The following is a 27,907-nucleotide window of genomic DNA, read 5'->3' as shown; positions in this document are numbered from 1 at the left end:
TTTCTGTGGTTTCATTTTTTGCGACAGTGTGGATCTCTGATATATTGATTTAGTAATTATTAGAAGCGTAATGCTTTCTTTAAGTATTCGAAAGGAGAAAGTGAGAAGCTCGTTGGAAATGGAGAGGTAAAAAAAAATGATGAGATAAGAGTTTTAGTAAACTAGCTTTACTACTCGGCTTCGCCCAAAATTTAGATTTTGATTTTACAAAAAAAAAATTTTATTTCTTTCTTTTTTTGGTGAAAATAGACACATTCATCTGGATTAGCTAGGCATCATGAGCTGGGGCACATTTCGTGACCCTAGAATTTATCGTTCGAAAGTTTTTAGGCGACAGACAAACACAAACACTTTCTGCTTTATATATTAAGGTATCCTCACCCAGGGAAATCGGAGAATCTTTAACTGACATGAGTTCAATAGTTATTTGAGTTTGAATTGTGAGGTAGTATATATTCCACTTAAAAATATATATGTATCTTGCTATTCCTGTACAGAAAATATAGTGTCCTAATAGTCCTCTTCTTATTACTGCAATTATACGTACAGTGGTCCGCTTGAATACACGCGGCATTAATGCTTCGGCTAGTCGTCATTGCGCTCACCAGATGGCGCACTCTACTAGAGAAGTTTCCCATACTCCACCTTGCACCACATGTTCCATTTTTGAATGTGAGAACATATTGAAGATAAAGTATATTTCACAACTTAAAGTTCTATAAATTAAAACATCCCTGTGCTTGTCACTGGGATATGCTGAAAAGTATTTCAGCAACGCTTGTACACAATTTCTCGAACCTACTAACTTCCACCGCATTCCTAACCTACACGCGCGCTCACCACAGACGTTTCCTGACCATGGCGGGGAACGTGAAAATCGGTACGCACAACGGTCGCTTTCACTGTGACGAGGCTCTCGCTTGTTTTCTGCTGAAGATATTGCCACGATACAAGGATGCTACTGTCGTTAGGTGAGATACCACTTTCATCGCTATCACTATTGTATCGTCAACAAGATATTTTCGGAGCAAGGTTTAAAAAGCTACAATAGTGCCCCATTGTAAACACGCCACCCGGGGGATAAGGCGTCCTCTTGCCGAAACGATATGCTATTCGGCTCAGCTTTCGTCTTCGCCGTCTTCTTTTAGTAAATCGATGCCACCGCTATCTCGACCGGGATTGATGGCTTGTCACTGTCGCCCGCCCTCTCGCGCACTCGCCGCCGCGACTACAGAAGTACCGGGGATAGAAATGTTCTCTTAACGAAACGGGGGATCGTTCTCTTAACGGGGCAACACTGTACTTAAAAAGAAACTTTTGTAACCCGAAAATTCCTATTTTCTGAGAATTTAAATGAAAATGATTTTTTAAGCTCTACAAAACTATGCGATCTAATTCTTCAAAATTTGTAGTTTAAACGAAAAAATGTATAGTATAAATCAGTATGGAATATTAAATGTACTTATAGGTCACGTGACAAAACTGTTTTGAACACCTGCGATATTGTAGTTGATGTTGGTGGGGAATACGATCCCTCAAAGCATCGTTACGACCATCACATGAGGTATAGTTTACCTTTGCGTAGCATATGACCATGTTCACGCAACTACGTACTCTTAATCATATTTATTTGCATCTTAGAACCTTTAATGAGTCGTTGAGTACAGTTATAAAGAAACCAGGTTACGATTGCCAAATAAAGCTAAGTAGCGCTGGGTTGATTTACTGCCACTTTGGTCATGAAATTATTAAACAATTACTACCTGAAATAAGTGACAGTGATGCAGAGAGTGTCTTTAAACAAATCTACGATTCATTTATCAAAGAAATTGATGGTATAGATAATGGTGTCTCCATGTATAAGGAAGAACCTTTGTAAGTGGACAACACGAATGTTGTACATCCAACATCTAATATATTAACCAAAATACTAGGTTCTCATGATACATTAACCTTTTTTAGGTACCGTATTGTAACTGATTTATCCTCTCGTGTAGACTTTTTGAATCCTACCTGGAACAGTAAAGATGTAGATGAAGATGAACAGTTTCACAAAGCTGTTGAATTAACGGGTCAAGAATTTATGCAGCATTTACATTACAAAGCAAATGTTTGGTTACCAGCTAAGTCTATCGTACAGGAGTCTATTGAAAAACGCTTTGAGGTGAACAGAACCAAAATTTTATGCTCTGCTTATGGTTGATAATGTAATTCTTAATATGGCTGCTAGCAATTCCAAAACACCTGATCACTGTGCATCTTTGAGGTGACATTTGCATCGATTTGAATATAATGATGCAGTGCTGAAGTAGAGTGGGACCATTATGATAACATAGCCATTGTCATTACATAAAAATGTGTCTTGGGTGGTTCTTGGGTGCAACATTGCACAAGAGCACTGCCTTCTGTGTTCTACCATCTGCAAGTGTGCACTTTGCTTTTACTCTTGCGAATTGTGTGGTAGAGTGTAGTTGGGAATGTCAATTGGTTGCTGAAATGGTTCCATATGACAAAGTCACAGTGATAATTAAGGGGTCATGCCTACTGTGAGGTCTGAGGACACATGTATTTTGGGAATTTTTTTTTGAAAAACTTGGAGGCTTCTTTAAATAATCGTTATGTATTCGAAAGTATATATCTTAAAGTTCTTGCAGTATTTTTTGCAATGCAATATGTAAATAAATAAAGGAATTATGGGAAACCTCCCGGCAGTGTTTTTTTTTTAAGCACCTTGTGGTGACCACTGTAGCATCGACATGGTTCATCTGAAATAAAAAATTCGACGAAATTTAGTTAGTATATTAGATTATCTAGTGCCCGATCCTTCATTATCCGGAAAAAGTAATTTACTACAAAATGGCGGCTGTTCATAGCAAAAGTATCGATTTTCGCCACAGAATCGCTCCCATTTTCAGAAAAAATACTATAAAAACTTCAAGATACATGCTTTCGAATACACAACCGCTTATTTAAAAAAGCTTTCAAGTTTTTCAAAAAAAAATCCCGAAAATACATTTGTTTTCAGAAATCTAATGTGCGGTAGTATGATGTAAGCATTCTTCGTTCAAAAAGGAAACTATGTGGCAATAAATATTTACAGGTCGACCCAAGTGGTGAGATTATAGTCTTGACACAACCTGCGCCATGCTTTGAGCATCTTTATCCAATAGAAAAAGCGTTGAATATACAACCTTCACTGAAGTACGTGATTTTTGGGGACGACGGCTATAGGGTCCGATGTGTTCCTATAAATAGAAGCAGCTTTGTGTGCAGGTATATGAAGTCCTGTGAATTTACGTGTGGCATGAGTGACCTTTCGAACTTTGAATACACTGTCATTTTCTAGGTTATTTTTACCACAAGCTTGGGCAGGCCTGCGAGACGCGGACTTGGTACGCAGTTCTGGAATCGAAGGCGCAGAATTCGTCCATGTAGAGCGATTTATAGGTGGACACAAGACCAGAGAAGGCGCTATAGAGATGGCGCGGAAATCGCTCGAACTCGCAAGAGCTACATAATTTTAAATCCAATTAGCTGACAATTGTATCTAGAATCTGAATTAAATTTTTTCAACTCGTAAAATGTTTCTGATGACGTGTACAATATTTTACCACACAATTCCCCAAAGTCCCCGGAATACGATTACAGGCGGAATATATGAACTCGAATTGGTAATTGTGTTAAGGAAAGTTATTTATTATCAGTGTTTTTACATCAGATCCACATAACAATGGCTCAAAATTTTCCTTCCCTCGTTTCCAAACAGCCGCCGCCTTTACGCCACGCTATCACCTTCTTGACTGATATGATGATCGTTATATGATCGTTTTTCTTTCACGGTGAACGGTGGGAAATGGTTCTATAACATGCTGTTATATCATTGGTCAAAAGTGTCTTAAGCATCGCAATTAGAAAACGTGATTAGTGTTTTCCAGCAATTTTGGCAGCCTCTGCGGCGTGTGCGGCTAAGTGCGCAGCTTTAGCTTCTGCGACTTCTGAGGTGTCTATCACGTTGCCATTTGGACCAAGGGGGGCGCCATAGCTGTATCCATAAGCGTAGGGCGAAGAACTATACGCTAGAGCACCATATGGATATAATCCCAGTTTCTTTGCTGGCTCCTGCAATATAAAAGTCATTTCAAACATTAGCATTATATTTGCGTACAAATGTACATAGAATAGTTCAGATTTACTACCAAATAAACCAGCTACTGTGAGATCTGTCTCTAAGTGGGTAGATTCTTCGACCATGAAATTTCAAATTTACTACTTTCCAAATTGTTAACTTCTTCACACATTGGGAGTGAAGTTTTCATACAACAAAATTACTTTTTAATTTTTGTAAGTGTGATTTTAAAATTTAATTTCATTAAAATAATTTAATAATTTATTTTAAAAAAAATTATTTATATATAGTTATAATGATAAAATTAGTAGTTGGTTAAGTCAATTTATTATCATAATAAAGATAAATTAAAGGAACTCGGCAAATTTAATATTCACCTGTTTATCAAAAACATGTCCACTTGATTATAATTTAAGGTCTACTCTGTCCAATGAATTAATTTTCAAATGGCTGCAATATATTGACTGTACAAAGGTAGCACAATAATCAGTCTTTTTATTTTATATTGCGATGATCATCATTACCCCTAACAAAATTTTGGCCCCTTCGAATTTTAGTCTTTCGATAAATTAATATTTAACCACTTAGTTAGACGGAGGTAACCAATTAAAAGATAAAAAGGGAAATGGACATATTTATGGTACCTCCCCTTGTAAAAACGGTTTTGCCATTACCAGGGCGTGAGCAGCAAAATGCGCAGCCTTCGCTTCCGCAACCTCAGGCGTATCGACGACGCGGCCATCAGGACCGATGGGTGCGCCGGCGCCGTAGGTAATTGCAGGTGCATAAACACGGGTCAGAACGGGCACGTGTGCATATCCCAACGTGTTTCTGGCTGCTTCGTAGGCCTGCGTCGCTAGGTGCGCTGCCTTCGCCCGTGCCACTTCCGGTGTGTCCAAAACTCTGCCGTCGTAAGCAAGGGGTACGCCAAGGTAGCCATAAGACACCACTGGCGCCAGGTACTTCGGCTTCGCGGTCGCCAAACCGCAGAGAACAGCGACGATGATCTGTAAAATGAGAAAACATCGTACTTCTCCTGAGAAAGTAGTGGAAAACAATGTTTTAAATCATTATCAGAGTATTCCGAATTCCAGGTTAGCTGAATCTGTTGAGTGTGAATGTTCGTGAGGGATTTTGGAAAATGGGTGGGCTGCTTAACGTGACTTTGGTTGATCTGGGTGACGATGTATCAGAATTACAATGCAATTTGTGGGGTAACCCACGCGAGAACAATTTTACCGAAGTGTGGGACGGTAGTGTGTCAACGATGACGAGGTGTCGCCACAGAAGGCTCGATTCGTCGTTAGTAGACGACGATTATAACCTCATTTTCTGAAAATAGTTAAGCTTCCATAATTTCAACGCCACTTGTCATTATGCCACCAACGAACTTTACTATTAGCCCGTCAGAGACGAAGATAGCTCTATAAGAATCAACCAATCCGAGTCATTTTCTGACACCAGCTCAGAGTCAGTGCGGGATACCAAATTCGCCATAAGTTAATCATGAGTTACTTTAGGTGGACGACATTTTTATCAAGATCTTGATTCCACGTTCCCCGCAAATCATCTGTATCCCCACGTATGTACCTTTTCACCAAAACTTTTAACAATCCCAAGACACTCGGAACTACAAAGACTTCTAATACCCAGAATTTTATGCTTCTCAACCACCAAGACTACTCGACACCTAGATACTTTTCATTCCAGTTCGAATCCCGTCCCTACTAGCTCGCCCACCCCCGCCGGTCCAACAGGCACTTCGTAGAGGGCTACTTACCAGAGATCTCATGCTTAATGATGCCCAGGGAGCGCTGCTGGCTGATTAACCAGTACTCGCCCTAAGGTATGGACTGCTGTGTCGTACCCCGTACAGCCACGCTTCTCCTTTTATATACGTGAATCTGGTAGGGAGATCGTCGACCCGTAGGAGGGGACCACACCCTGAAGCAACCGCTACACCTGAAGCGTTGACATTGACATTACGCTACTCGGGGCCCTGCCGCGCGTCACTCGCCTCCCCAAAGGGACTCCGCTTGGCCGAGGTCAGGTGCGCGTCGCCGGCTTCCTAGTCGATCCTCTTTCACTGTCGAACGGCGGAAAATCCCCATTGACCCGGGAACGGTCCCAGACGGGCAAAAACCACCGCCCAGGTTTCACTGATCGATGGGCCTTTGGTTGCGGAAGGTCGGGGGCTCCCGAGCGATTTTACACGCATATTTAGGTGCGTTATACAGGTCGTTTCATTATTCCTACTCCTGCACACCGAAATGGGGAAATCGCTCGGGTAAATCTGGGCCTTATTTGATTTAATTTCTCTGCTATCATGTGTGCCTGTGTATTTATGATTGGATAGCTTGTTTGAAAATGGCCGAAATGTACTGTTAGGAAATTTGGAATAACAAGTCTTTTGTTAGTAAGAATTGTAGGTTAACCCTTAACTGGTATACTGTTTTTGGCAAACATGACTGGTATACTGGGGTCGTGGCAGGCCCCAAATAAAAAAGGACACAGAAATTTGTAAAGTCGACACTAGATCATCCTCTATGAATATTTTGTTCTTAGGTAATGTATAAAATAATAGGAACGTAGAAAGTTAAACTATAAAATTAATTAGAAACTCAGTTGACAAACTTAGACAACCAAAAATTTTGCAGCGAACTTTGCGTGCTTGGGGTCATGTGCGACCCAGGATACCAGTTGTTAAGGGTTAATAATTTGATTGAATTGGAGTCGTGATTGTACGAATTTGTTGCTTGTTTTGATGGGCTGAATTCGTCTTTGAGTTTGTGCTCACTAATAATGAGGCACCCTGTACAGGCAAATAGTTGCGTTTTGTCGGTGAATCCTCGTGTCAGTTGTTTCTTTGCTGTGGCGCGGTGACTTGAACGCGAGAGGGAACAGGTTTTAAGGGGATTTTATAATGTAAGGTAGAAGCGACAGGAATTGTTAAGAAAAAGGTAAAGCAACACTGCTTTTTTTTGCAATCGATACACGTTTCTACATTTCCCCCATTGATCGGCTTCAGTTTATTCTCGTTATTGGGACTTTGGATAAACGAGGTTTTAACTTAGAGTTTTATTTTGGTTTGTTGCATTAATAATATATAGTAAATTTGTTCAAATTTGTTTCAGCGGACAACACTTTTTTTTATTATTTGTAACATGTTTTGAATACACTGATGTACAGTTATTCCATTGTAAAGTTCATCTGTAATAAATACTAATGCACCTGTTTCGTCGAAGTAAATCATTTATCCTTTGTTATTCGCGAATAATACATTTTTGTTACTAATAGTTAACAAGAAAAAATGATTAACTTTCATGAGTCTCGCTGGAGGCTACAGAATAATGAATAATTTAATTCTTTAATAAATAACTAGATTAAACAAAAATTATGCAGTAAATAGAAAACCAGAAAATGTTTTTTTTTACTATTGCAATATCCTTATTTTACTGGGGAAAGAATTTTGTAAAGAAATCTGCATCTTGAAATGCAACGCTTTCCCTGCGAAACTGAATAATTAAGTAGATAGTAATTTACCTTCTGCGTTTAATATGTTCTTTATCAAACAAACACCTTTAATGTGGCGAATTATTCTCTTGACATCGATAATGGCATATTTATCTACGCAATTATGCATTATTTATTACAATGATACGAACGTGCTGCTGGAAGAGTAAAAAATTCATTATTAATGGCACGCAAATTGCACGAAATTACACTGATACTGCAAGGCAATTTTTCAATTGTTCCGAGAAAGCGACCTCGGTGTATTCTGAGTGAAGCTGAGGGCCCAAGGAAAAAAGCGGGGACGGGACGCGATTAAAGTGAATGAACCACCGTAAAAAGAGAAGAATGTTGGCACTACCGCCCGAAAGAAGGTCGTCCAGTGCCCTTGGAATAATTAAAATCGCCTCTGATTGATGACTGAAACGAATCGTTTAGGCTACCCCCGATCGCAGCGAAAAGAAAAACTGTAGCGAAGCGAAACTGGCGATATTTACTCCTTTTATTTTCCCATGACGCGTCTAAATTTGTATTTTATTCTTCTGCAAGAGACACAAATATAACAATATAATAATACCTATGTTAATACATGAAATTTCCTTTTTATTACTCATGCTTTGAATATTATTATTATTATTGAAATCAGCCCTCAATATATTTGCTTCTGAAAGGGATTACGATTAAGATTAACGTTCAAGGAGAAAATTGCACGTTTCAAGGGGACAAATGTGATGGAAGAATAAAGAATAAAAATTTATCTTAACTTTTTTCCAAAGTAGTTTCATAGAGTTCGATATTTTTTTAATTTAATTTAATTTTATATATATATTTTTTTTAATTTGTTTACCTACCCAAAATCGATACCCTAAGATAATAATATCTTCAGATTACTCCCAGTATTAAATAATAATTGTCTGCGAAATATATGTATATAAGTAATAATTTATTTTATAAAAATACTCGAAATATACATATGATAAATAAATAAATAAATAATAAATATACGTGAAATATACATATGACAGTTTTAGATTATTTATAATTCTAAATAAATCTTCTTATTAGAAGGTACTCTATTCTGGGCCTATCAAGACACTGATTTTTTTCAAAAATTTTACAAAACACAGGTATCCGTAACTATGCCTACTTTTCTGCAAAGGTTTGGGATATGAAATTATTTGCACGAAATTCCCCATGGTTACGTGGAATTACTTAATCACACCGTTGTACTGGACGCTGTCTTTGGGATACCTACTCGGTTTTTCTCGGTGAGACCGCAAGCGTGGAAAAAGTCGCATAGACAACGTGACAACCAAAATGACAGATGGTTCGACTGGGCAAACCTCTCGATCGAAAGAAGCCAGCTGACTTGCGGGGTTCGCGTGAAATTCGACGACAAACAATTCCCATTTTGCACAATGAAGAAGGGTGGTGGTTACGCATGGGCGCTTCCGATCATGCATGTAACTTCTTTCTCGATATTTCCAGCGACAGAATCTCGACGACTTTATTATGTCACATCGGTTCACGTTAAATTGCGCAAGTAAACCAGGTAAGATTTAATATCGTTTCAATTAACAGTATTTTGGGGGCTGAAGGTCCCAAGAGGTCCGAAGATGTCCCAACGTATTTGGGACCACATAAAAAAAAAACACTTTTTTCCAAGAAATGAAATAAAAATGTGGTATACATAAGTGTCCTTAAATAGGGCTTTCGTTTCTGGAAGAATTGATTTAAAAAAAAAATTATACTTTTGGTCACACACTTGGTCAAAATTACTTCTTACAAGATGTAGTATTAATCACTCAATTAAGAAAATATTAGTTCAAATAGAAGAAGAAAGACGTGTGTAGCTATCTCTTTTACCCAAATCGCAATCTGTTAATACTGCTACGCGATTGGGAGTTGTTTCATATTCTAAAATTTTATTTCCCTTACAAGGGAAGATTCCGAACCCGGATATTAATAAAAATTTGAAACTTTGTGAATATGTAGGAGATTTCCTGCTGATTACAATTTTTTTTGCTGCCCAAATTCACACTGAGGGGGTGAAATTAACCCTTGAAAATTCGGCTATTTTCCGATTTTATTTTGTAACTCACAATCTGTAAGAGATAGAAAAAAGGTTTCAAGACAAAAGTTACTTCTTTTAATTAGGACTCATCATTTGGTAACTTACAGTTCTTACAATTCGAGAGTTATAACCCAAAATCGGAAAGTAGCCGGAATTTAAGGGGTCAATTTCACCCCCGTAAAGTGAATTTGGACAGCAAACAAAAATTGCGTTGTAATCAGGAGGAAATCCCCTACATGTTCACAAAGTTTCAGATTTTTTTGAATTTCCGGGACCTTTCCTTGTTAGGTGGAGAAGACGATTATTGAAACAGTGTCTACACCACTTTAAGGGCTCACTACTTTCACGCTCTGATAATAAGGCTTTGGGGGATTTTTTTAAAAGAATAGTATTGAGTATAATAATTCCAAACACCGTGCGTTTACTAATTGACATTCGAAGAAAGTGCTCAAATTTTTGTATGGAATAATAATAATAATTTTGGTGAAAGTTACAATGGTAGTAGTAACAGGGATTTTGAAAAAAAGTTTGTTGCTGGCGAACATGATTCTGGCTGTCGTAGTTATCCAAACTAAAAAACGCAATTGTTTATTTAATCTATACGAGTTTGTTTATCGTATGAACTAAAATGTTGCAATTACAATTTCATATAATATTCCGGCTTAATTTTTTAAATCACCTTGGTAGCTATGTAATTTATACTGTATTTAATTTTTCTTATAAAAACCTAAAAAAAAGGGATATTCTTACCCAATCCGGGGCACAAAAATTCGAGAGCAAGATTTTTGAATCACCCTGTAGACTCCGCGTTCACATTTCGACCAGACTGAGATTTCTAAAAACAAAACGCCCCGATATTTTCCCAAAGTCATCAAGAGCACCTCGCAATGATCTTCCCACGAATCACGAAGCATTCGAAGCGTCCCAGGAATGACCAGAAAATTGTGTCGCGTGTCGTGAATCGCGTGGGCATTTTAATAATGCCCAGATCACGCGATAGGCCGCTAACGAAAGCTCATTCCGCGGGATTCCATCTAATCTCGACACGCCCGACACGGCATTGTCTTTGCGCTGGTTATCTGTGTCCACGGACAGTCGAGCACCATGTCAAACGATCATCGAGCCTCGCTATTAATTGGCACCGCCATCCTCCGCTGCGTGGGCGATGGCGCCATCGTCGCAGGCATCCGGCACCAGAAAGGAATCGTTAAAAATTATCAAAGTGGTCATTAAGTCGTTTTTAATGACTCCACTGTGGGTGAAAGTGGGCGAATACTTGTCGATCGACAAGAAGGAATCCTTGCAGAGTAAATAAGACTTTTGGTAAATCCTGACGGGGTGGGAGGAGGCGGGGGTGGACGAAATGTCGCGCACCGATTTCAATGTAACTTTGCAGATACGAAGGGAAGTATAAAATATATCACCACGCTTTGTCTTTTACCTAGACAATTAATAGTTTACGAGATATGTAACAATAAAGGTGAAGCTTGACTCACCCTTGTACCTGCTATTTCAAACTTCTCTAAACCACGATGATAGATAGGGCAATTCCGGTAGAGATGGACCACGTTTTTAATACTAGAACTACAGGCAAATTAATGTATACCTATTTCTACCAGACCAGTCAAGATGACTGGTTGTTTATAAAATAAGTTATGCAAGGAAAATAAATCTTTATTAATATTTTTTAAATTTGTATGTTGTTAAAAAATATATACATAAAATTATACATATTTATACTATTTACAAATACACCTTTCTCATACTTAAAAATGGTAAATTTATTACCAAATTTAAAACTAGTCGTTTTGACTGGTTTGGCAGTTCTAGTGTTAAAAACGTCACAAACTTAAATATTTTGAAAATAGGTACTGAATATTAGATTAGCAGTTCGTGTAGTGAACTATCTTTTCTAGGACATGCATTGCCCTGCTATGAAATAAGTAAGTACATTTTTGGGGTGTGGTCCATCCCTCCCTTACTGTCACGGGTGAGTTGGACCGCTTCAGTAAAATTTATATTCCTTCATTAAATTGATTTGCAATTATGTTTATCGAAGAAATTGTTTTATTATACAGAAAAAGATTAATTTCATTCCTAAAGGTGCGTTTAGACCAAACGAACGAATGCTCGTTCGCTCCCCACTTCGACAAAATTCGTGCTCATTTAGTGTAAACGGCAATCTTCACTTGCAACTCTTCATCACTTGGATTTCGTCGAAGTGGAGGGCGAACGAGCACTCGTTCGGTTGGTCTAAAAGCACCTTAATATTATTATAGGTATAGTACATTGGTTGGATTCGTTGCATTTTGTGATGTAAAAATCCCCAGTTTGAGGTTAGTTTTAGCACGTTACTTTTTCGTTTTACTTCATTTGGAAGGATAATAAAGGATTTATATACATACTCCCCCTGTCATTTAAGAAGGAACCTGCCGACCGACGAGTTTAGACCGGTTCTGCGCAGGTTGACGCTCATTGGTGCCGGGAGAAGCCGCTATTGGCTGTATCCCCACCAACGCTTGTTCGGAGCCAATGAGCTCATTCTACATGCGCGAAACGGGTTCCTTCTTAAATGACACGGAGAATATGCGATATATCCCTCGGTCTACCTTTGTTACACTATCTTTGTTGTTAAATATAGTAAAGTATTTAGTGCCCGCGCGAGATTCCAACCATGGGTGAGAAATATTTTTTCGCTCACATCTACTAGATCAGTGTTCCCCAAGCTTTTGAGTCGCGATCTCCTTTCATAACAAAAGAGTCATCAACCAAGAATAACCGCGGCGACCTCCCAAAAAACACTTCGCGACACCCAGGTTGGGAACCACTGTACTAGATATATCTACCTCTCCATCTCCTATGATTACACTTTCGTTGATAAAAATTGGTTCATAATACTACACGCGGTGGGAGGACACAAAATGAAGATGAAACTGCAGGATGGTATTACACAGGGTGCAAGGGCGTCCGTAGAATTTTTTCCAGGAGGGGGCAACTTTGAGGTGACGGTGAAGAAAAATATAGTAACGAAAATCCGAGTAGCCCGCTTGCTTCTTTGAACTCATTTCGTAGTGCCAATTTAATTAAGAATTAAACCCCGAAATTTAGAAATATTCTTTTTTTTTTTAGTATAAACTTAATAAAGATCAGTTTTAAAAAATAAGCGGTCTTTTTTCAAAAGCCGGGGGGAGGGGGCAACTGTCCCTTTTGCACCCCCTCCAGACGCCCATGGCAGGGTGTTTAAAAAAAGGGGTCCCTGAAGCAACTTCGACTTCCTTTTTCCTCGTTCAGGATCTTTCTCGAACGTTGCAGGATGATTACGCGTGTCACTAACCCGGTATACAGTGGCTTAGACGAGGCCAGGGACGGTTATCGACAGCGAATGTCTGTTGAAACGCGTGTCGACCATCGACATTTACACGATTATTTACGATGCTGTGCACCAGTGGCGGATATCATGAATGACGGGCGAGACACTTCTCTCGATTAACATTAGCAGGACACCTGGGATGGTGATAGTTTGATTGACCTGGTCTAAGAAATCAACGCAAACTCTGTGATAGCGGATTTACCTAAAGCCTCGTTCACACTGGTCAAGTTGTACTTAAAGGCAAGTAAAGTTGGAAGAATCTCTGCTTCGCTTGAAACTTGAATGAAACCTGAGAGGATATTTCGAGTCAAGTAAATAATAGGTTCACGTTGGTTGTATAGCTTCGAGTTACTGGGTTTCAAGCGACTTGAAGTCAAGTAACTTGACTGATGTGAACGAGGCCTAGGATCAATACGATTTTTTTAAATGCCTGAAGAATTATTATTATTATTATTAACGTATAACCAGTAGATCACTTTATGTAATATTATGGACCCTCCAGTAATCACGTGGATGACAAAAGTCACCTTTGATTGTCTTTCGATGGTGAACCATTTTTAGTGGCAAACAAATATTCTTATGCATATCGAAACTTGCAATTTTCTGAGTTTACTTGACGATAGTTCGAAAGGAAGTATTCAATGGTGAATTGCCAGTTTTTTTTTCATTTTTGAGTAAGCATTAACTGAAATGGCACTAATTTTGATAAAATTTGGTGATTAGAATTAGATTCGGGAAATCCTGCAAAGCTCACGACACTTGTCTAATTTCTTCGGTATTAAGGGAGCACAATGAGGCGAAAATCAACCACTAAATAGTCGTTTTACAGATCAAATTTTGAAAATATGTATTTTAATATTATTTTTATGCCGAAGTGAGTTACGTCAGAATGAATATAGTAAGAAAATTTGGTTTCATAAATTAAAAAAAAATCGAAAAAATATTTGCTAATCCACACCCTTAATTATCACGTGCACAGATTGCAGAACAAATTTCAACTCGAAAACTTCATTTTTATTAGACTTGTTTCAAGTTTAAAATAAATTATTCACAGTATGGCTTATATTTACCAGAAGAGGTTTTCAGGGGTCCACCTCCGATTGTTTTGGTTTCCGATTGGCTTTGTTTTTGGAAAAAACAAATATTCTTTCTTTTTGGTCCGTTTGCATATTTAGGGGGTGAAACGACCCCCTTTTGTATCTCTTCTTATGATCTTTAAGGGGTGTTTCACCCCCTAATTATGCGAAAAGGCTACAATAAATAGTAAGTGCCATTAACCAAGAGTACCAAGTGTACTCATAAGTATATGTATTTGAAGGTAACTTGATTTACTAAAGGTACTTACCTATTCAACATAATTATATCATCGGTTTGGATTTCTTTAAAAATGTCTTTACTTACGTCTGAGTTTCACAACCTTGCAGGTACTCAAATAATCTAGTGCATGAAAAATCATTCAATTATTTAAATTCCTATTGAATTGATGTTTTTATTATTTTCCATACATTCGAGATTTTTTGCAATTTTAACCCCTAAGCCCTAAGGGAAGACTTACGTAGAAGATTACTTTCTAATCTCAGAAAATTCCTGTCACCAATTTAATATTAAGAAATTGGTTCACTATCTGAAAACATCGTATCACGTGCATTATTTATCTCATTTCGTTCGCGAGGTCTGCGCCTGAATCTTTACAATCTGCTTACTCAAGAAGTGTCGCTAGAAATTCCATCGTCATGGTCCCCCGAATTCTTTCGCATTTGAACCATTCGTGCGTGAAATGTTCGATTTACATAGAATACCAACTTCAATTACCCAACAACATTTCTCCACATAGGTATTTGAAAAAAAAAATGATTACCTCCGTTTGCGACAGTTGAACTTTTCTACCCCCCAATTGCTTAAATGGCCTGTATTTGTCATTCACACGTTAATCACCTTCGGTTTGGTTCAATTTTTTTCTTGCAAAACAACAATTTTATGAAAGCACTAAGCAACGATTACATTTATTGTTTTAAAATTTATTTAATTAATTAAAATGAAATTTAAATTTAAATTAATTAAGATGAAATTTAAAATTTATTATTTTATTACAAAGTCAAGCACTACTACACGTTACGATTATTTATTTATTATTTATTATTTACGAAACTTGAATACTGAGAAGTATCGAAATATTACTATTGATAGCATTTCCAAAAATAGGTAAATTACATTAAGTGTTGCAATTTTGGAACCAAAATTTTAAATACAATAATATCTTATATTTAAAAGAACAGTAAAAATTGCAATATGACACATGTCATGTCACATTTTAGGTGGAGGTGGCCACCCCTCTATTTTTTTTTTAAACAAAAAACTCTATAAATTTTTAACAAATTCGCAATACCTAATTAGCAAATTTGCTCGAATTCGTGTTTGCATTTAAAACAAAATTTAAAGCTCCACAAAAGAAATAAATACTCAGAAATAGTTATAATATTATCATTCTATGAACTTATTGTATATTATTAAATTCTAGTTGCACATACGCATCCAACCTACGTATTTTATGGCCATATATGTTTATTGACTAGTCTGGGCGGTGATCAGACTTCGAATTACAACGTGAAATTATTCTACCGTAATGAACTTGTCCCAATTAGGCGGACTGTGCTCGTTAGAAATGATTGTTTAGTAGCTGGGTGTCATTGTACGCGGCGTTTCGCAAAATGTAATTGCTCTGAAGCTTATTAAGAACTCGGGCGTAGCAATACGTGACGGAATCTCTTAGAATTTGCATCGAAGATAGTCCTCGTGGATCTTTGGCGTTATGGCCATATGCGAAGCGTGTGAAACCACGAATATAGGGAATTTTTGCTCGAAGAAGATGACGCTGCTGGGTTCGCAGGAATATATTTTAAAATTTCAGTTTTCTGTTCAACTATTGCATGATTTGATATTAAATTTTGTATTAAATATTATATGAAATATCACATTAAATATTATATTAATATCAAAATTTATGTTAAAATGTTATATGAAATATTATATGAAATATTACATTAAATATTATATTAATATCAAAATTTATATGAAATTTTATATGAAATATTATATGAAATATTACATTAAATATTATATTAATATCAAATTTTATATTAAATGTTATATTAAATATACCTAATTATTTTAGATATTATATTAAATATACCTCAGGATTTTAGATATATTGAATATACCTAATTATTTTAGATATATTAAATATATCTAATTATTTTAGATATTATATTAAATATACCTAATTATTTTAGATATTATATTAAATATACCTAAGTATTTTAGATATATTGAATATACCTAATTATTTTAGATATATTAAATATATCTAATTATTAAAGATATATTAAATATACCTAAGTATTTTAGATAATATATTAAATATACCTAAGTATTTTAGATATATTGAATATACCTAATTATTTTAGATATTATATTAAATATACCTAAGTATTTTAGATATTATATTAAATATACCTAAGTATTTCAGATATATTGAATATACCTAATTATTTTAGATATATTAAATATACCTAATTATTTTAGATATTATATTCAATATATCTACTTACTCTAGCTATTATATTAAAAAATTACATTAATAAATACTCGTGAATTTACTCAACCAGAAGACAAAGTATATAAGCGAAAAGAAGATAGAGAAGGGAACAAGGCAGCACCGCTCTTCGAAATCATCTTCTACTTAGATCTAGAATCTTACGAAGTCGTTACAAAATTTTCCCATCATATTCCACAATGATTTCAATCGAACGGATCCAAAAGCAAGGTTCAACCTCTCGATCGACCATCTTGACCCAGTGCCAAGAGATCAGCGTTAATTGTTGTTGCCGGATCGGCGCAATCGCGCTAAACTTACAATGCTCGCGTTTCCATCATTGACGCAACGCGATCATTCCTCTCCAGCTTTGTTCCTTCTCGTTTCTTTCACCATTTCCCTCCCTTCGCGATCGACCCTCTCGTTCTCTCCCCCTAGGCTCCGCATTGCCAAATAGAAATGCCTCTCCCCACCTGCCCGCCGGTCGGCCGGTGCTTATTATGTGAAAATCAAGCGGAACGCGTGCGTGTGCGTGTAAATATTTCACGTACAAACGGCCTGCTCGTTGTTTACCATTGGCAAGGTGGGCGCTTGTATTGTTCGACGACTATATAAGGTGTACCGGGCCCATTCGACCGGCAGAAAACCATCAGCTCGTGGATCCTGGCAAACATGAGGTCCCTAGTGAGTAACGATACAGCCAGTCGATTAGACGCGCTGGTTCCTGCAACGATACTTTCCGTTTCGATTGTCATTCGTCGGTTGCGGGGAGGTTTGGGGCATTTTTTCGTTTTTAGTTTCGCTAAAGTGATGTCGGTTCTAATATCGTTGACATGTACAGTGTTTTGAATCGGGTTTTACTAGTTTAATCCGTTGCTTCGGTTTGTTGGAGCATGTTTGAACATTGAAGGATTTTGGGTAATCGGGGTTTCGAATTTGAATTAATTTTTGGTCGTCGTGGTCGTTCAGTTTTCGAGGCAGAATGTGTAGTTTAATTTCTGAATTTGATTTGGGTAAATTTAAGTAGATTTTTTCAAACATTTTGTATTGCAAATTTATTTCCAAATTATCGTTGGTTACGGTAAATATGACCTCCAGATGCTAGAAAATAAGTTGTATAAATTATCTTAAAATATTTATTTCTCGTAACGAGCAATAACTTGATTTTTTAGCCCTTCGATAAAAGTTCCACTTCAAATCTGCTGCATTCACTTCCCCCTTCTGAAAAGAGAATTCTGAGTCCCTCGTCAATACTTCATTTAATAGTCTGCTCCCAACATTAGTCTCAAACATCTTGCAATTGCCACCAATCACCAATATCAAGCCCCTTTTACACTTTTTTTAAATACTCTCCTAACCCTACAGTACACACGTGGGGCCTGACAGGCCCAAATGAACAGTTCTCCTGATATTGAAAAAGATATTTGTCCAGTATTTCATTTTGTTATTAAAATTCGTTTTCCTCCAAATATCCCTGTATTTCTAGATTTGACGATATGGGCCCTTGAGGCCCCACTTGTGCAATGGTGTAATTTTAATTTACGCGTGCACTGTAGGGTTAATTACCAAAATAATTCGAATCTCCCTATTCACTCCCAAACAAATATAAAAATGTTACAACATTACCCTCGCACTTTTGTCCAGAACTTAAACTTCAAACATTCCCTTATCACTTCAGTCATCCTCCTTCACCCTCAATAAATTCCCCTTTAAATCCCCACACCCCCTCAATTACCTCCGAAAAAATTCCGCAACCGTCGTAATACCCATCGCATTTTTCAAACTCTAAAATTTTCAGCTCCTTCTCTCGTGCCTCGTTCTTTGCGCGTCAGCCGCTCCCGGCTACGCGCCCTACCCAGCTTATGGCGCGGGTTACCACGGGCCCCCAGCGCCACTGGCCCACGACGGGAGGGTGATCGACACGCCGGAAGTGGCGCACGCGAAGGCAGCGCACCTAGCGGCCCACGCCGCGGAGGCCTCCAAGGCTGCCTCCCTCGGCTACTCTGGCGACTACGTCGACGGTAAATACGACGATTACGGCGCCTCCTACGTCGGAGCCGCGCAGAATGCCTACCACGGACCCCCAGCGCCGCTGGCCCACGACGGCAGGGTGATCGACACGCCGGAGGTGGCGCACGCGAAGGCAGCGCACCTGGCGGCCCACGCCGAACAAATTTCGAAGATCGCCCACCTCTCGTACGCTGAGCCTTATCCTCAGCCTCACTGGTGATGAACCTGGACCGAGAGGGTAGACGATTATTTGGAGTCAATCCTAGAACTGGGCATGTGGAGGGAATGGAGGAGCAAAATTTTGGTGGATGTGTCTGGAGGAATTAGTTTCGGGTATTATTTGTACTAATAGGGAATTCAAATTAGATATTAATTTGGTGGAGGTACTAGTACTTTGGGAATCACGTGTTAGGGTGTTGTAATTGTTTATAAGTCGTGTAACTTTTGGGGGGCAAATAATGGTAATTGGTTCTGTGGCCAGCTCGTTAATGGGCTTGCCTTATGGTTCTAGGATTGATGAGATTGTACCTCGTATTCTGGGTAGATTTTGCTGATGTTCTTGTGATTTCGGCTCTAGATCGACTGGTTTTGTACTTGCGGAGCGTTTCGTACAGTGTACGGCTCAAGGAATTTATTTTATTAATGGATATTGTAGATAATGGTTATGTAGGGAGGGGCGACGTGTCTGTTATGATTTGACATTAAAATGGTTGCAATTATTTACTGAAATTCTGCTGATTTTTCTTTTTTCCCTTTTCCTTGGTTCCATTTTTAGCGTTTTCTTTCCACTTCTTATATTTTCATATGCACATATCGAATCAAGTCTTTTAGATTAAAGGAATTGAATAAAGATTGTCAGTGTTCTGTGAAATTCCCTTTCGGTTATTGGTAACATGTTATTATATTACTCTCTTAGAATTAATTACTAATTTTGTACCATCGATATTTTCCAGTATTAATGCGAATAATATTAAAATTGGTCATTAAACATGGCTCTCATTCAACAATAATATTATTTAAAACACATCACATATGGATATTATTTAAACGATAATAACACGTGTAAACTGAATTTCAACTTCCAAATAAATGTTTCCACTTTCCGATATACCTGCAAAAAAAAAAATAAAGAAAAATTGAAAATACTATACTATTCGACTATTTAAAATTAACACTCAATGTGTTTTATCATAAAGCAACATACAGCACTCCAGAACGAATCTAAAAATTTGAAAAATAATTATAGTCCACCCTCTAAACTCCATAGATTACATGCACCTGGAAACTTAAAAAAAATCGACTTTTCCCTTTCCACGTACGTAGCTACCCAACTATAAACACTATTATAAAAATTCATTTGGTTTCTGAAATTTCTCGAGACGTTCAAAAGCACTGTGTCCACCACTAAACTGAACCACCCATATCTGCAACATTTAAAAACACTTGCCATCAACTTTCACTCCATATCACTTGAGTACACGTAGTGTTAAATCAGAACAAACTAGATCAACCAAAATTTATAACAATATCGCAAAAAAAAAATAAATAAAAAATGTACACTATGTCCCCTTAATTGCACTAATATAATATATCAAGTATCGTGGAGGTAGCATATTTTACGTGACAATAGGATATCGGAACGCAGCGCCGTCCATCGACTCCGCGGCGTTACGAGCTCCCATCTGACCCGCTACTCTCGAGCAGCCAGGAACTCGCGAGTCCCGACCACGTCCATTTTGTTATCAAAGCGTTGGCGACAAGCGCGCAGTCCCGTTCAGGTCAGCACGCGAACAATGCGCGAGGTGGTCTTTGAACCAGGATAACTGTCGCAACGTTTGTTACCGAACGGGAAAAAAAAGCTGAATGCACCACTTGTGCCGCCGCGTGACAGCACGCAGGCAGCAAAGGTGGGTGAAAACGGAGCTGGAGCAGCAGTCGACGGATAGACATTCAAAGAAACTCACCGAGTCTGGATGAAATATTCTTTGTCGAGCTGTCGAGTGGAACGACGTTGGTAATTTTATCGCACGGCGGAATGAGCGCTTTGAATTTCTTTTTTGCCCACTACCTCGCAGCTAAGTGTATTTCGTTGTGGTCTAGATGGGTAGTAGCGATGGCTGCGTTGGAATTTTAATAATAATGGGGAACACTATTGCGCGCTAATTGAAAAATCAATCCCTCAGAGATTGTCACTGCAACTGGTTGAAAATAATGTCCCCTTTTTAGGTGATAATAGTGTTAAGAAAAATTTTCTGTTTAATAATTTTGAGTTTTCTAGAAGGAGCTGTTTTGAGACTTGAATTTCGTTTAATTTGAATAGTTATTACGTACGTTTGTTTGAAACAGCGATTTATCGTTTGGTAGATCAATATTCCACTACTTCAAGGTCGATGTCATGAATGACTTCCTTGGCTTGCGTTAGTGACAATTGCATACGTCTGGAATGCGCTTATGCATAGACGAGCTTATTAGTATTATACTGTTAGGCTATTTGAATGGAAAATTAGGATGGCGACCATGGTTTTATCTTATTAAACTTCACTATCACTATTTAAATCAGTGTTTCTCAACCTTTTTGAGTTGTGATGCTCTTTTTTAATATTCAAATAATCTGCGACACCCTTTCCTCGTATAAGGTAAGGTGAATTTAATAAGCTAAAGAAAACGTATTAAAAATAAGTATTTCAAAATATAATTCTAACTTAAGGGGGAGGCCTACCTAGAACGGTCAAAACAACATGCTTTTTGGGATTTTTTTTTTCGAAAAACCGATAAACTTTTATTATTGAACATTAGTCTATTGAAAAGAGTATATCTTACGGATATTTCAATATTTTTTGTGGGAAAAAGTATTTCAAATTTTTGGCAATTTTTATATTTGGTAAAAAATCACTTGTTCCTGGAGTGTAAACAAAATCTAGGCAAGAAAAGAGAAAAGCTCCCGATAGCGCTTAGATTTTTAATCCTAAAATAAGCCTGCAAAGTCTCGAGTAAATCGGTTCATTAATTTTTAGGTTACGTGTGACCGACTTTGAAAACATGATTTTGAGGAAAACGCGTTTAAAGTTTTGGGACTGAGCGCTACACCGTGGACTGGGTCTATTTTGGTCGGATTAACTGGTCTTGTACTTCTAGAAAATATAAAAACCAAAAAATCGATTTTTCGAAAATTTCTAGGTAGGCCTCCCCCCTTAAGAATTTTCAAGTTGCCGAACTTCCCTTGTAAGTCATTTTTATATAATAAGTGTCACTGAATCCACTCGATACTCTGAGATATTGATCCAAATATATATATACCTCAAATGTTATTATGTTTGCATATCTAAAAAACTAAATTCCATCAATTATACTGCAATGACATTCAAAAATAGCCACCATTGTAATTAAAAGTAATCCAAATCTCATTATAATCGCAAAAAAAAAAATAATGACAAAAACGGTGACATGTAGGCAATAAAATACTGAGTTGGTCCCTAGAGACATTTTTAAAAATTCAGGGTAATTGTGGGAGAGATGCCACTCTAGAAAAGACCTTTCGGTATTTCAGGGTTGGCGATAAAACAGCACTGTCGATTTTTTTAGTTTCAATTTTTTCAGAGTGACAAATATTTAAATATTATTTTTTTTCAGTATCACAAGATGTTTAATTAATATCTATCCTTGGAAAAAAATTCCTTGCAAAATTTAGACGCGGTGACAATTTTGCGTAAAGTGCGGCATCTCTCCCATAAACACCCTAATTTGGCGCTACTTAAATGAGTTACCAAACTCCTTTTATTTATTAATTTCATATACGATATAATAACTTCTTACTTATACGCAACACATTGAATTTAAAGAGCATTCCCCGTCGACAAAGTGAAAAAAAACCCTCGAAAATCCTATCAAAAAATTCCCATTCTTCGCCGAGGGTCGTTACGTCGAGTCCCACGCGGGCAGCGAAGCCTCCAGCTTTCGGCGGCCCTTCCTACGCCAGCGCCGGAGCCACCCAGCTCTGGGACTAGCCATTCCACGGCAGCGTTGAAATCTCCGCGTCCACGTCGCTCCCGATAAATACCGAGGACGTCGGAATTGCATCCGCGATGACGTGACGTCCACGCTCCGGTGTTCGGCGTGTCGCATAGCACCGCTGGCAGGCGAGTTTTCTATTCCTGACGAGGTTACACGGGACCCGGTGTCGCTGGTAATGCCTCGGTAAATGTTACGGGGCAGGGCAGCCAGCCTTAAGGAGAGCATTTTCTTGGGTGTGGTTATACCCCGTTTTATTGTGGCTGCCGTGGCAAGGGGTGGGGCATTGGGCATTGTCGCGGCTGTACCCCTATAAATTGGACGATCCACGATAGTGGAAGCCATAATGCGGATCTAAACCTCTATCACTAGTCGCTGGATCGACGTACCCCGAGGTTCGACAAGATGATGCACTACCTAGTGAGTACACTGTGTCTTCGTTGGCTTTTACCCTCTTTTCGCAGGGTCGGTAGGAAGATTTAACGAGGATTGCTCGTGTTTCGCTTGTTGCCTGAGATTTTGTGAGTGTTTCGGTATTTGCGTTTGAGTGAGAGGGAATGGGCCTTGCGAGTCTCTTTGAAGTTTGTTGTACGTTGGTTTCCAAGTTGATGATTATTTGTATGTTAGTGTTTTATTTAGAAGTGTACTTATTCTTCTCGAGTACTTTTTGTAATTCAGGGGCCCAGTGGAAAACAGGCCCATGCCACCCTTTCATGATTTTTTTACCTACAAATTTTCGTATTCGTTGTTTTCATATATTATTCAAAATATCACATTGTATAGTTTAATGTGCATAGATTTCTATAAAATAAAAAGTTCTCAAAAATATGTAGAATTTTTCTTGAAAAAAATTATGGATCCTTGAGAAGCGAAAATTGTTTTACACTGAGCCCCTCAATTTTGAAATGCAAAATCGAAATTGGTTGAATCATAATTTTGAAGTAAGGGTAAACTATGGTGGTATTCTTCTTACTGTTTGGTTTTACTACGAGGAATATAATTTTAATAATATTTCTGCAAATTACTGTTACGAATTTTTTTTGATATTATTACTGTAAACATTGTTTCTTTTCACAGTGGTATTAGTTTTATATTTTTATGAACATTACTATTAGTTGACAGTGCTATATAATATTATCATTTTTCTATACTACTATTTTATCAGTAATATAATTTATATTTTGTTATTTTCTAGGCACTTTATTTATCATTCTTTAAACGATACGATCCATGTTTCAGGTTCTCCTTTCCGTAATGCTGAACGTAGCTTTCTGCGCGCCACAATGGTACGGAGGAGGACATGCTGGAGGCTACGGTGGCCATGCAGCGCCCGCGCCACTAGGGCCTGATGGTAGAGTCGTAGACACGCCAGAAGTAGCGCAATTGAAGGCAGCCCATTTGGCTGCTCTAGCTGACGCCAATGCGAGGGCACCCAAAGGTCTGGGCCCGGCTGGTGCTTATCCCGGGCCTGCTGGGTCCTACGCACCTGCGGGCTACGGAGCACATTACAGGTTTCAGACATTGTCTCATACTAAAAGAATTTCTGCATGCTGATGCAAATGGACAAAGAAATTTATTTGCAATTATATTTTGTAAGAATTTGCGTAGGTACTCAGACAAAATTATTCGGTGAGTCTTTTCTCTGTTGACTCGGAGATGAGAATTTAATTCTTTGTGTAATTTTCACGGGGGAGAGGGAGTAAAAAGGTATAGTCTAACGGGTTTTAGTTTAACGAATGAGGCAACTGTTACATGATTCTGAATTCCTTATTAATTTAAAATATTCATTTGACAAATTAAAAATCACCCCGATTACATTTCGGTTTTTTCATTTCTCTCAATTGTTTTTTTTTTCATTAATATTTTCAGTTCCACCGATTATTAAGTTTTACCGTTTTCCAAATTTTAGGCACCTTTCTTAAATTAATTGTATTTCATTTATTATTGCTTTCCCTTCGACAAACATATTTGACCCATTGACTTGTCCATCGCTGATTTTTTATTAATTTCATCCTGACTTTCATCCACTTCTATTAATTTTATTTTATCCTTTCTATCTTTCCTCCCATCCACTTCTATTAACTCTTCTCTTGCACCCGGCTTCCGTTAAGTGTATCTGTCCTCGTATCCATTTTTATTAACTTCTCCCATTTCATCTATTTCAATTACCGTATTCCCCTATTTTACAGTGGACCACCAGCTCCCCTGGGCCCAGACGGCCGAGTAGTGGACACAGCGGAAGTGCAGCAAGCCAAAGCCGTCCATTTCTCCCTCTACAACGCCGAGGCGCAACGGGCCCCGGCTGGGCCCGCCGGGCCAGCTGCACCAGCGCCCCACAATCCCTCATGGAACCCCGCAGGCGGCTACAATCCGTCCTGGGGTCAACCAAACAATTGGAATCAGTATTAGACACTTAATATTTCGAGAAATCTATAACCGATTGTGAGCTAATACGAAAACCTCATTCCTTCATTGCGATCGATGGTTCTAGAAGACCAATGTACATCCTCTAGAATTATCGTGTCCGATCTACCTCTGAACGCTAAGTCTATCGGTAATTGACGCCATCACTTTTCTACCTCTTCTTTTTCAAGCCCTATAGTTTCTTCCACCATTTTACAATGAATATTGTAAACATTATACTTTAATGTTTCTTCAGTCTTAGTTTCGTTGCTTCACGCAGACCTTTTCTGTTCTTCTCTCTGTTCCTCGTGAATCGCGTTGTAGCTACCTCTTGAATGCTTGAAATGTGCCACGTGACATCACAGATCGTTTTCGATTTTTATTTGCCTCGGGTGAAGTTACCGACTACCTCCTCCCTGCATTTTCATGTGAAATTAAGGCCAGTTCTTAGTTTCCACGTTACTTTCAAATTCTCTACCTGTTTCATCAAATTCGACATGAATAAAATTGAAATTTGTGTCTCTGTTTTGAAACGACTCTTACTTTATTTTTTTATTTTTTATTATTTTAAGATTTGATAATAGTGATTTAACATAATATAAGTAGAGTGAAGTGCATTTTCATCGAGCAAGAAGTATATTTTAATGAAACACAGCCACATGAATATTGTAAATTGCCTAAATCTGAACACAAGAATTTCAGGAGAAGGGTGCAATTGGATTAGGTATACTGGATAATATTATTTTTAGTGTTATTGGTCAACGGTGTTTCAGTTAAGAATTTTAATGTTCTATCGGTGCCGTGTCGCGTACGTCGAAAGTGAAATTGGAACGTGTATTGTTTACTGGCGAATGCAAATATTGCAAGTGGAGTAACGGCGAGTTGTACCGTTACAGATGTTATCGAGCGTATTATAAAAGTCTTCTTATCACATTCCCCTTCAAGGTGATCTCTCCATCGCTTTCGCGTTCGTTAGTCAAGGAAAGTCTACGTTTATACAGGAATTAACCTTATCTCGTGGATTATTCATACGCGATATTCAATGTTACCATTTTTTTCTTTCTTCGCTATTATGCTGGTATGTATATTTGTAAATTATCGTGTGTGTATATAATTGATGCATTATACAAATACAGTTATTAGAAAATGAAAGCAATTTAATTAGATACCTTGAATGAATTTTTGGAATTATTTGTTGTGAGTACTGTTGAGAATTTTCAGGAAAATTTTATGCTGAAATATTTGTAGACTGCAATCATGAAGAATAAATGTTTTAATGATCACCCCTTTACACTTTTTTCGTGTAAGTATAGTGGATAGTAAAAAGGAAATAGAATAACAAAGATTATTTGTCGTGGCAATATTTATACCTACGACTGCAAAACGTTCGAGAATTCTGAAAAACAGAATGTATACTTATGCAAGTGCTTATGATTAATTAAGGATTTAATATATGATAACTATTACAATTTAAAAAAAATAATAAATCGTTAAATGAAATTTGAGTTATGGTCCCTGCCATTTTTTTTTATGGAAATTTAAGGTAGTATTCAATTATTTTATTTCAATGATCCAGTGCTTTTAAATATATGTACCCCTAATCCGTAAATGTAAGGAAACATTATAAGAAAGAAATAATAATCTAAGTATTTCAAAATTTGAGAAAAGATATCATTATGCAAAATAAATAAATAAAGTGAAGGTCCGAATGGCACTACGGTTTAAACTGGTTCCCAAGAAGCTTTCACAAAGCAGTATTTATGGAATGAAACAATTTTAATTTTTCAAAAAAAAAATTTCATAAAATCTTCGAGTGATTGTTAAATGGTGTTATGTTCCGCGAAAGTTGCGCTCCGCTGTTCTAATCGACCGCATAATCAGCTAACAAGCTCCGGTGGTCGACTAACATGCCCGTGACACGAATCAGATCGATTCGTGCTCGCCTCGGAAAACACGGTAGTGAAAACAGTACAGAATTCGAGCGGGCACGTGCAAATCTGATTATGCAGAGGAATCCGAGTACACGCATGGCGAGACATGTGTACAGAGGCGTGAAAGTGACATCGGCTGGTACATTCGGGGAGTTGCAGTACGATTTATGTAAACAACAAGAAGTATGAATGAATGGATATTAAATTGGACTAGATTAAAATTAAGCGATTGATTTTTATAGTAGTGTTTATTTTAATCCCTTAATGACACACCAAATTTTAGAAAAAAGTTACAAAATTACAACCTTTTTTGTTTCTATTTTACTATATAAATGTTTATAAACAGGGGTGAAACATTATTTTCTTTGGAAAACAGCATTTATTTAAACGATAGTTAAGTTATAGTTAAGTGAGTTAAGTTAGTTGAGTTAGTTGAGTTAGTTGAGTTAGTTGAGTTAGTTGAGTTAACTAACTGAATTAGTTGAGTTAGTTGAGTTAACTAACTGAGTTAGTTGAGTTAGTTGAGTTAACTAACTGAGTTAGTTGAGTTAGTTGAGTTAACTAACTGAGTTAGTTGAGTTAGTTGAGTTAGTTGAGTTAGTTAACTTAACATACAGTAATAATATTGAAACTTCTATATACTTTGAAGCTACTAAACGGTAATTAACATTTTGAACACATTGTCTGATGTTTAAGTGGGCCCACTTCATCAGGGATCACAGGGCCTACTTCATCAGGGACCACGGGCCCACTTGCCATCTGGCAAGCTGACACCGAGCAATGCATCAACAGCCGCAATCACCCAATCGATTCTCTCTTCATTATATCAGCCAGCAATTCTGTATAATTCTCATGCAAATGGACTCCGATTCCCCAGAGCCTA

General features: G+C 37.6%; 3 protein-coding genes and 1 long non-coding RNA gene across 4 annotated transcripts; 2 read left to right on the top strand and 2 right to left on the bottom strand.

Annotated features, from left to right (window-relative positions):
- Positions 1-320: 320 nt before the first annotated feature.
- LOC143376963 (uncharacterized) lies at positions 321-687 on the bottom strand. Its single transcript, XR_013087207.1, has 2 exons — positions 548-687; positions 321-489 (listed from the first exon to the last, which is right to left on the bottom strand). It is a non-coding gene; the product is annotated as an uncharacterized LOC143376963 (long non-coding RNA).
- Positions 630-3,582, top strand: LOC143376954 (MYG1 exonuclease). The gene is made up of 6 exons (XM_076827772.1): positions 630-971; positions 1,469-1,564; positions 1,642-1,875; positions 1,963-2,164; positions 3,101-3,273; positions 3,347-3,582. The coding sequence occupies exons 1-6, from the start codon at positions 754-756 to the stop codon at positions 3,516-3,518; spliced, it is 1,095 nt and encodes a 364-aa protein (XP_076683887.1). The 5' UTR covers positions 630-753; the 3' UTR covers positions 3,519-3,582.
- Positions 3,583-3,692: 110 nt separating this feature from the next.
- On the bottom strand, positions 3,693-5,933 carry LOC143376961 (uncharacterized). The gene is made up of 3 exons (XM_076827779.1): positions 5,907-5,933; positions 4,801-5,133; positions 3,693-4,119 (listed from the first exon to the last, which is right to left on the bottom strand). The coding sequence occupies exons 1-3, from the start codon at positions 5,916-5,918 to the stop codon at positions 3,922-3,924; spliced, it is 543 nt and encodes a 180-aa protein (XP_076683894.1). The 5' UTR covers positions 5,919-5,933; the 3' UTR covers positions 3,693-3,921.
- Positions 5,934-17,163: 11,230 nt separating this feature from the next.
- On the top strand, positions 17,164-26,207 carry LOC143377061 (uncharacterized). The gene is made up of 6 exons (XM_076827972.1): positions 17,164-17,356; positions 18,471-18,898; positions 19,194-19,206; positions 23,063-23,110; positions 23,930-24,201; positions 24,880-26,207. The coding sequence occupies exons 1-6, from the start codon at positions 17,345-17,347 to the stop codon at positions 25,097-25,099; spliced, it is 993 nt and encodes a 330-aa protein (XP_076684087.1). The 5' UTR covers positions 17,164-17,344; the 3' UTR covers positions 25,100-26,207.
- Positions 26,208-27,907: the final 1,700 nt, after the last annotated feature.

This window comes from Andrena cerasifolii, chromosome 15 (genome assembly GCF_050908995.1).
Source record: "Andrena cerasifolii isolate SP2316 chromosome 15, iyAndCera1_principal, whole genome shotgun sequence".
Classification (NCBI taxonomy): domain Eukaryota; kingdom Metazoa; phylum Arthropoda; class Insecta; order Hymenoptera; family Andrenidae; genus Andrena; species Andrena cerasifolii.
Note: the sequence above shows the minus strand (reverse complement) of the source record. Positions and strands in the feature narration are given on the sequence as shown.

Excerpts from the sequence above, each read along its gene's own strand:
- LOC143376961 (XM_076827779.1), bottom strand. Across the intron at positions 4,120-4,800 it reads ATTTTGCTGCTCACGCCCTG|GAGCCAGCAAAGAAACTGGG; the intron begins GTAATGGCAAAA and ends TTTATATTGCAG.
- LOC143376954 (XM_076827772.1), top strand. The coding sequence starts at position 754 with ATGCTGAAAAGTATTTCAGCAACGCTTGTACACAATTTCTCGAACCTA. Across the intron at positions 1,565-1,641 it reads CGTTACGACCATCACATGAG|AACCTTTAATGAGTCGTTGA; the intron begins GTATAGTTTACC and ends TTTGCATCTTAG. Across the intron at positions 1,876-1,962 it reads ATGTATAAGGAAGAACCTTT|GTACCGTATTGTAACTGATT; the intron begins GTAAGTGGACAA and ends AACCTTTTTTAG.
- LOC143377061 (XM_076827972.1), top strand. Across the intron at positions 23,111-23,929 it reads ACAAGATGATGCACTACCTA|GTTCTCCTTTCCGTAATGCT; the intron begins GTGAGTACACTG and ends TCCATGTTTCAG. Across the intron at positions 24,202-24,879 it reads GGCTACGGAGCACATTACAG|TGGACCACCAGCTCCCCTGG; the intron begins GTTTCAGACATT and ends CCTATTTTACAG.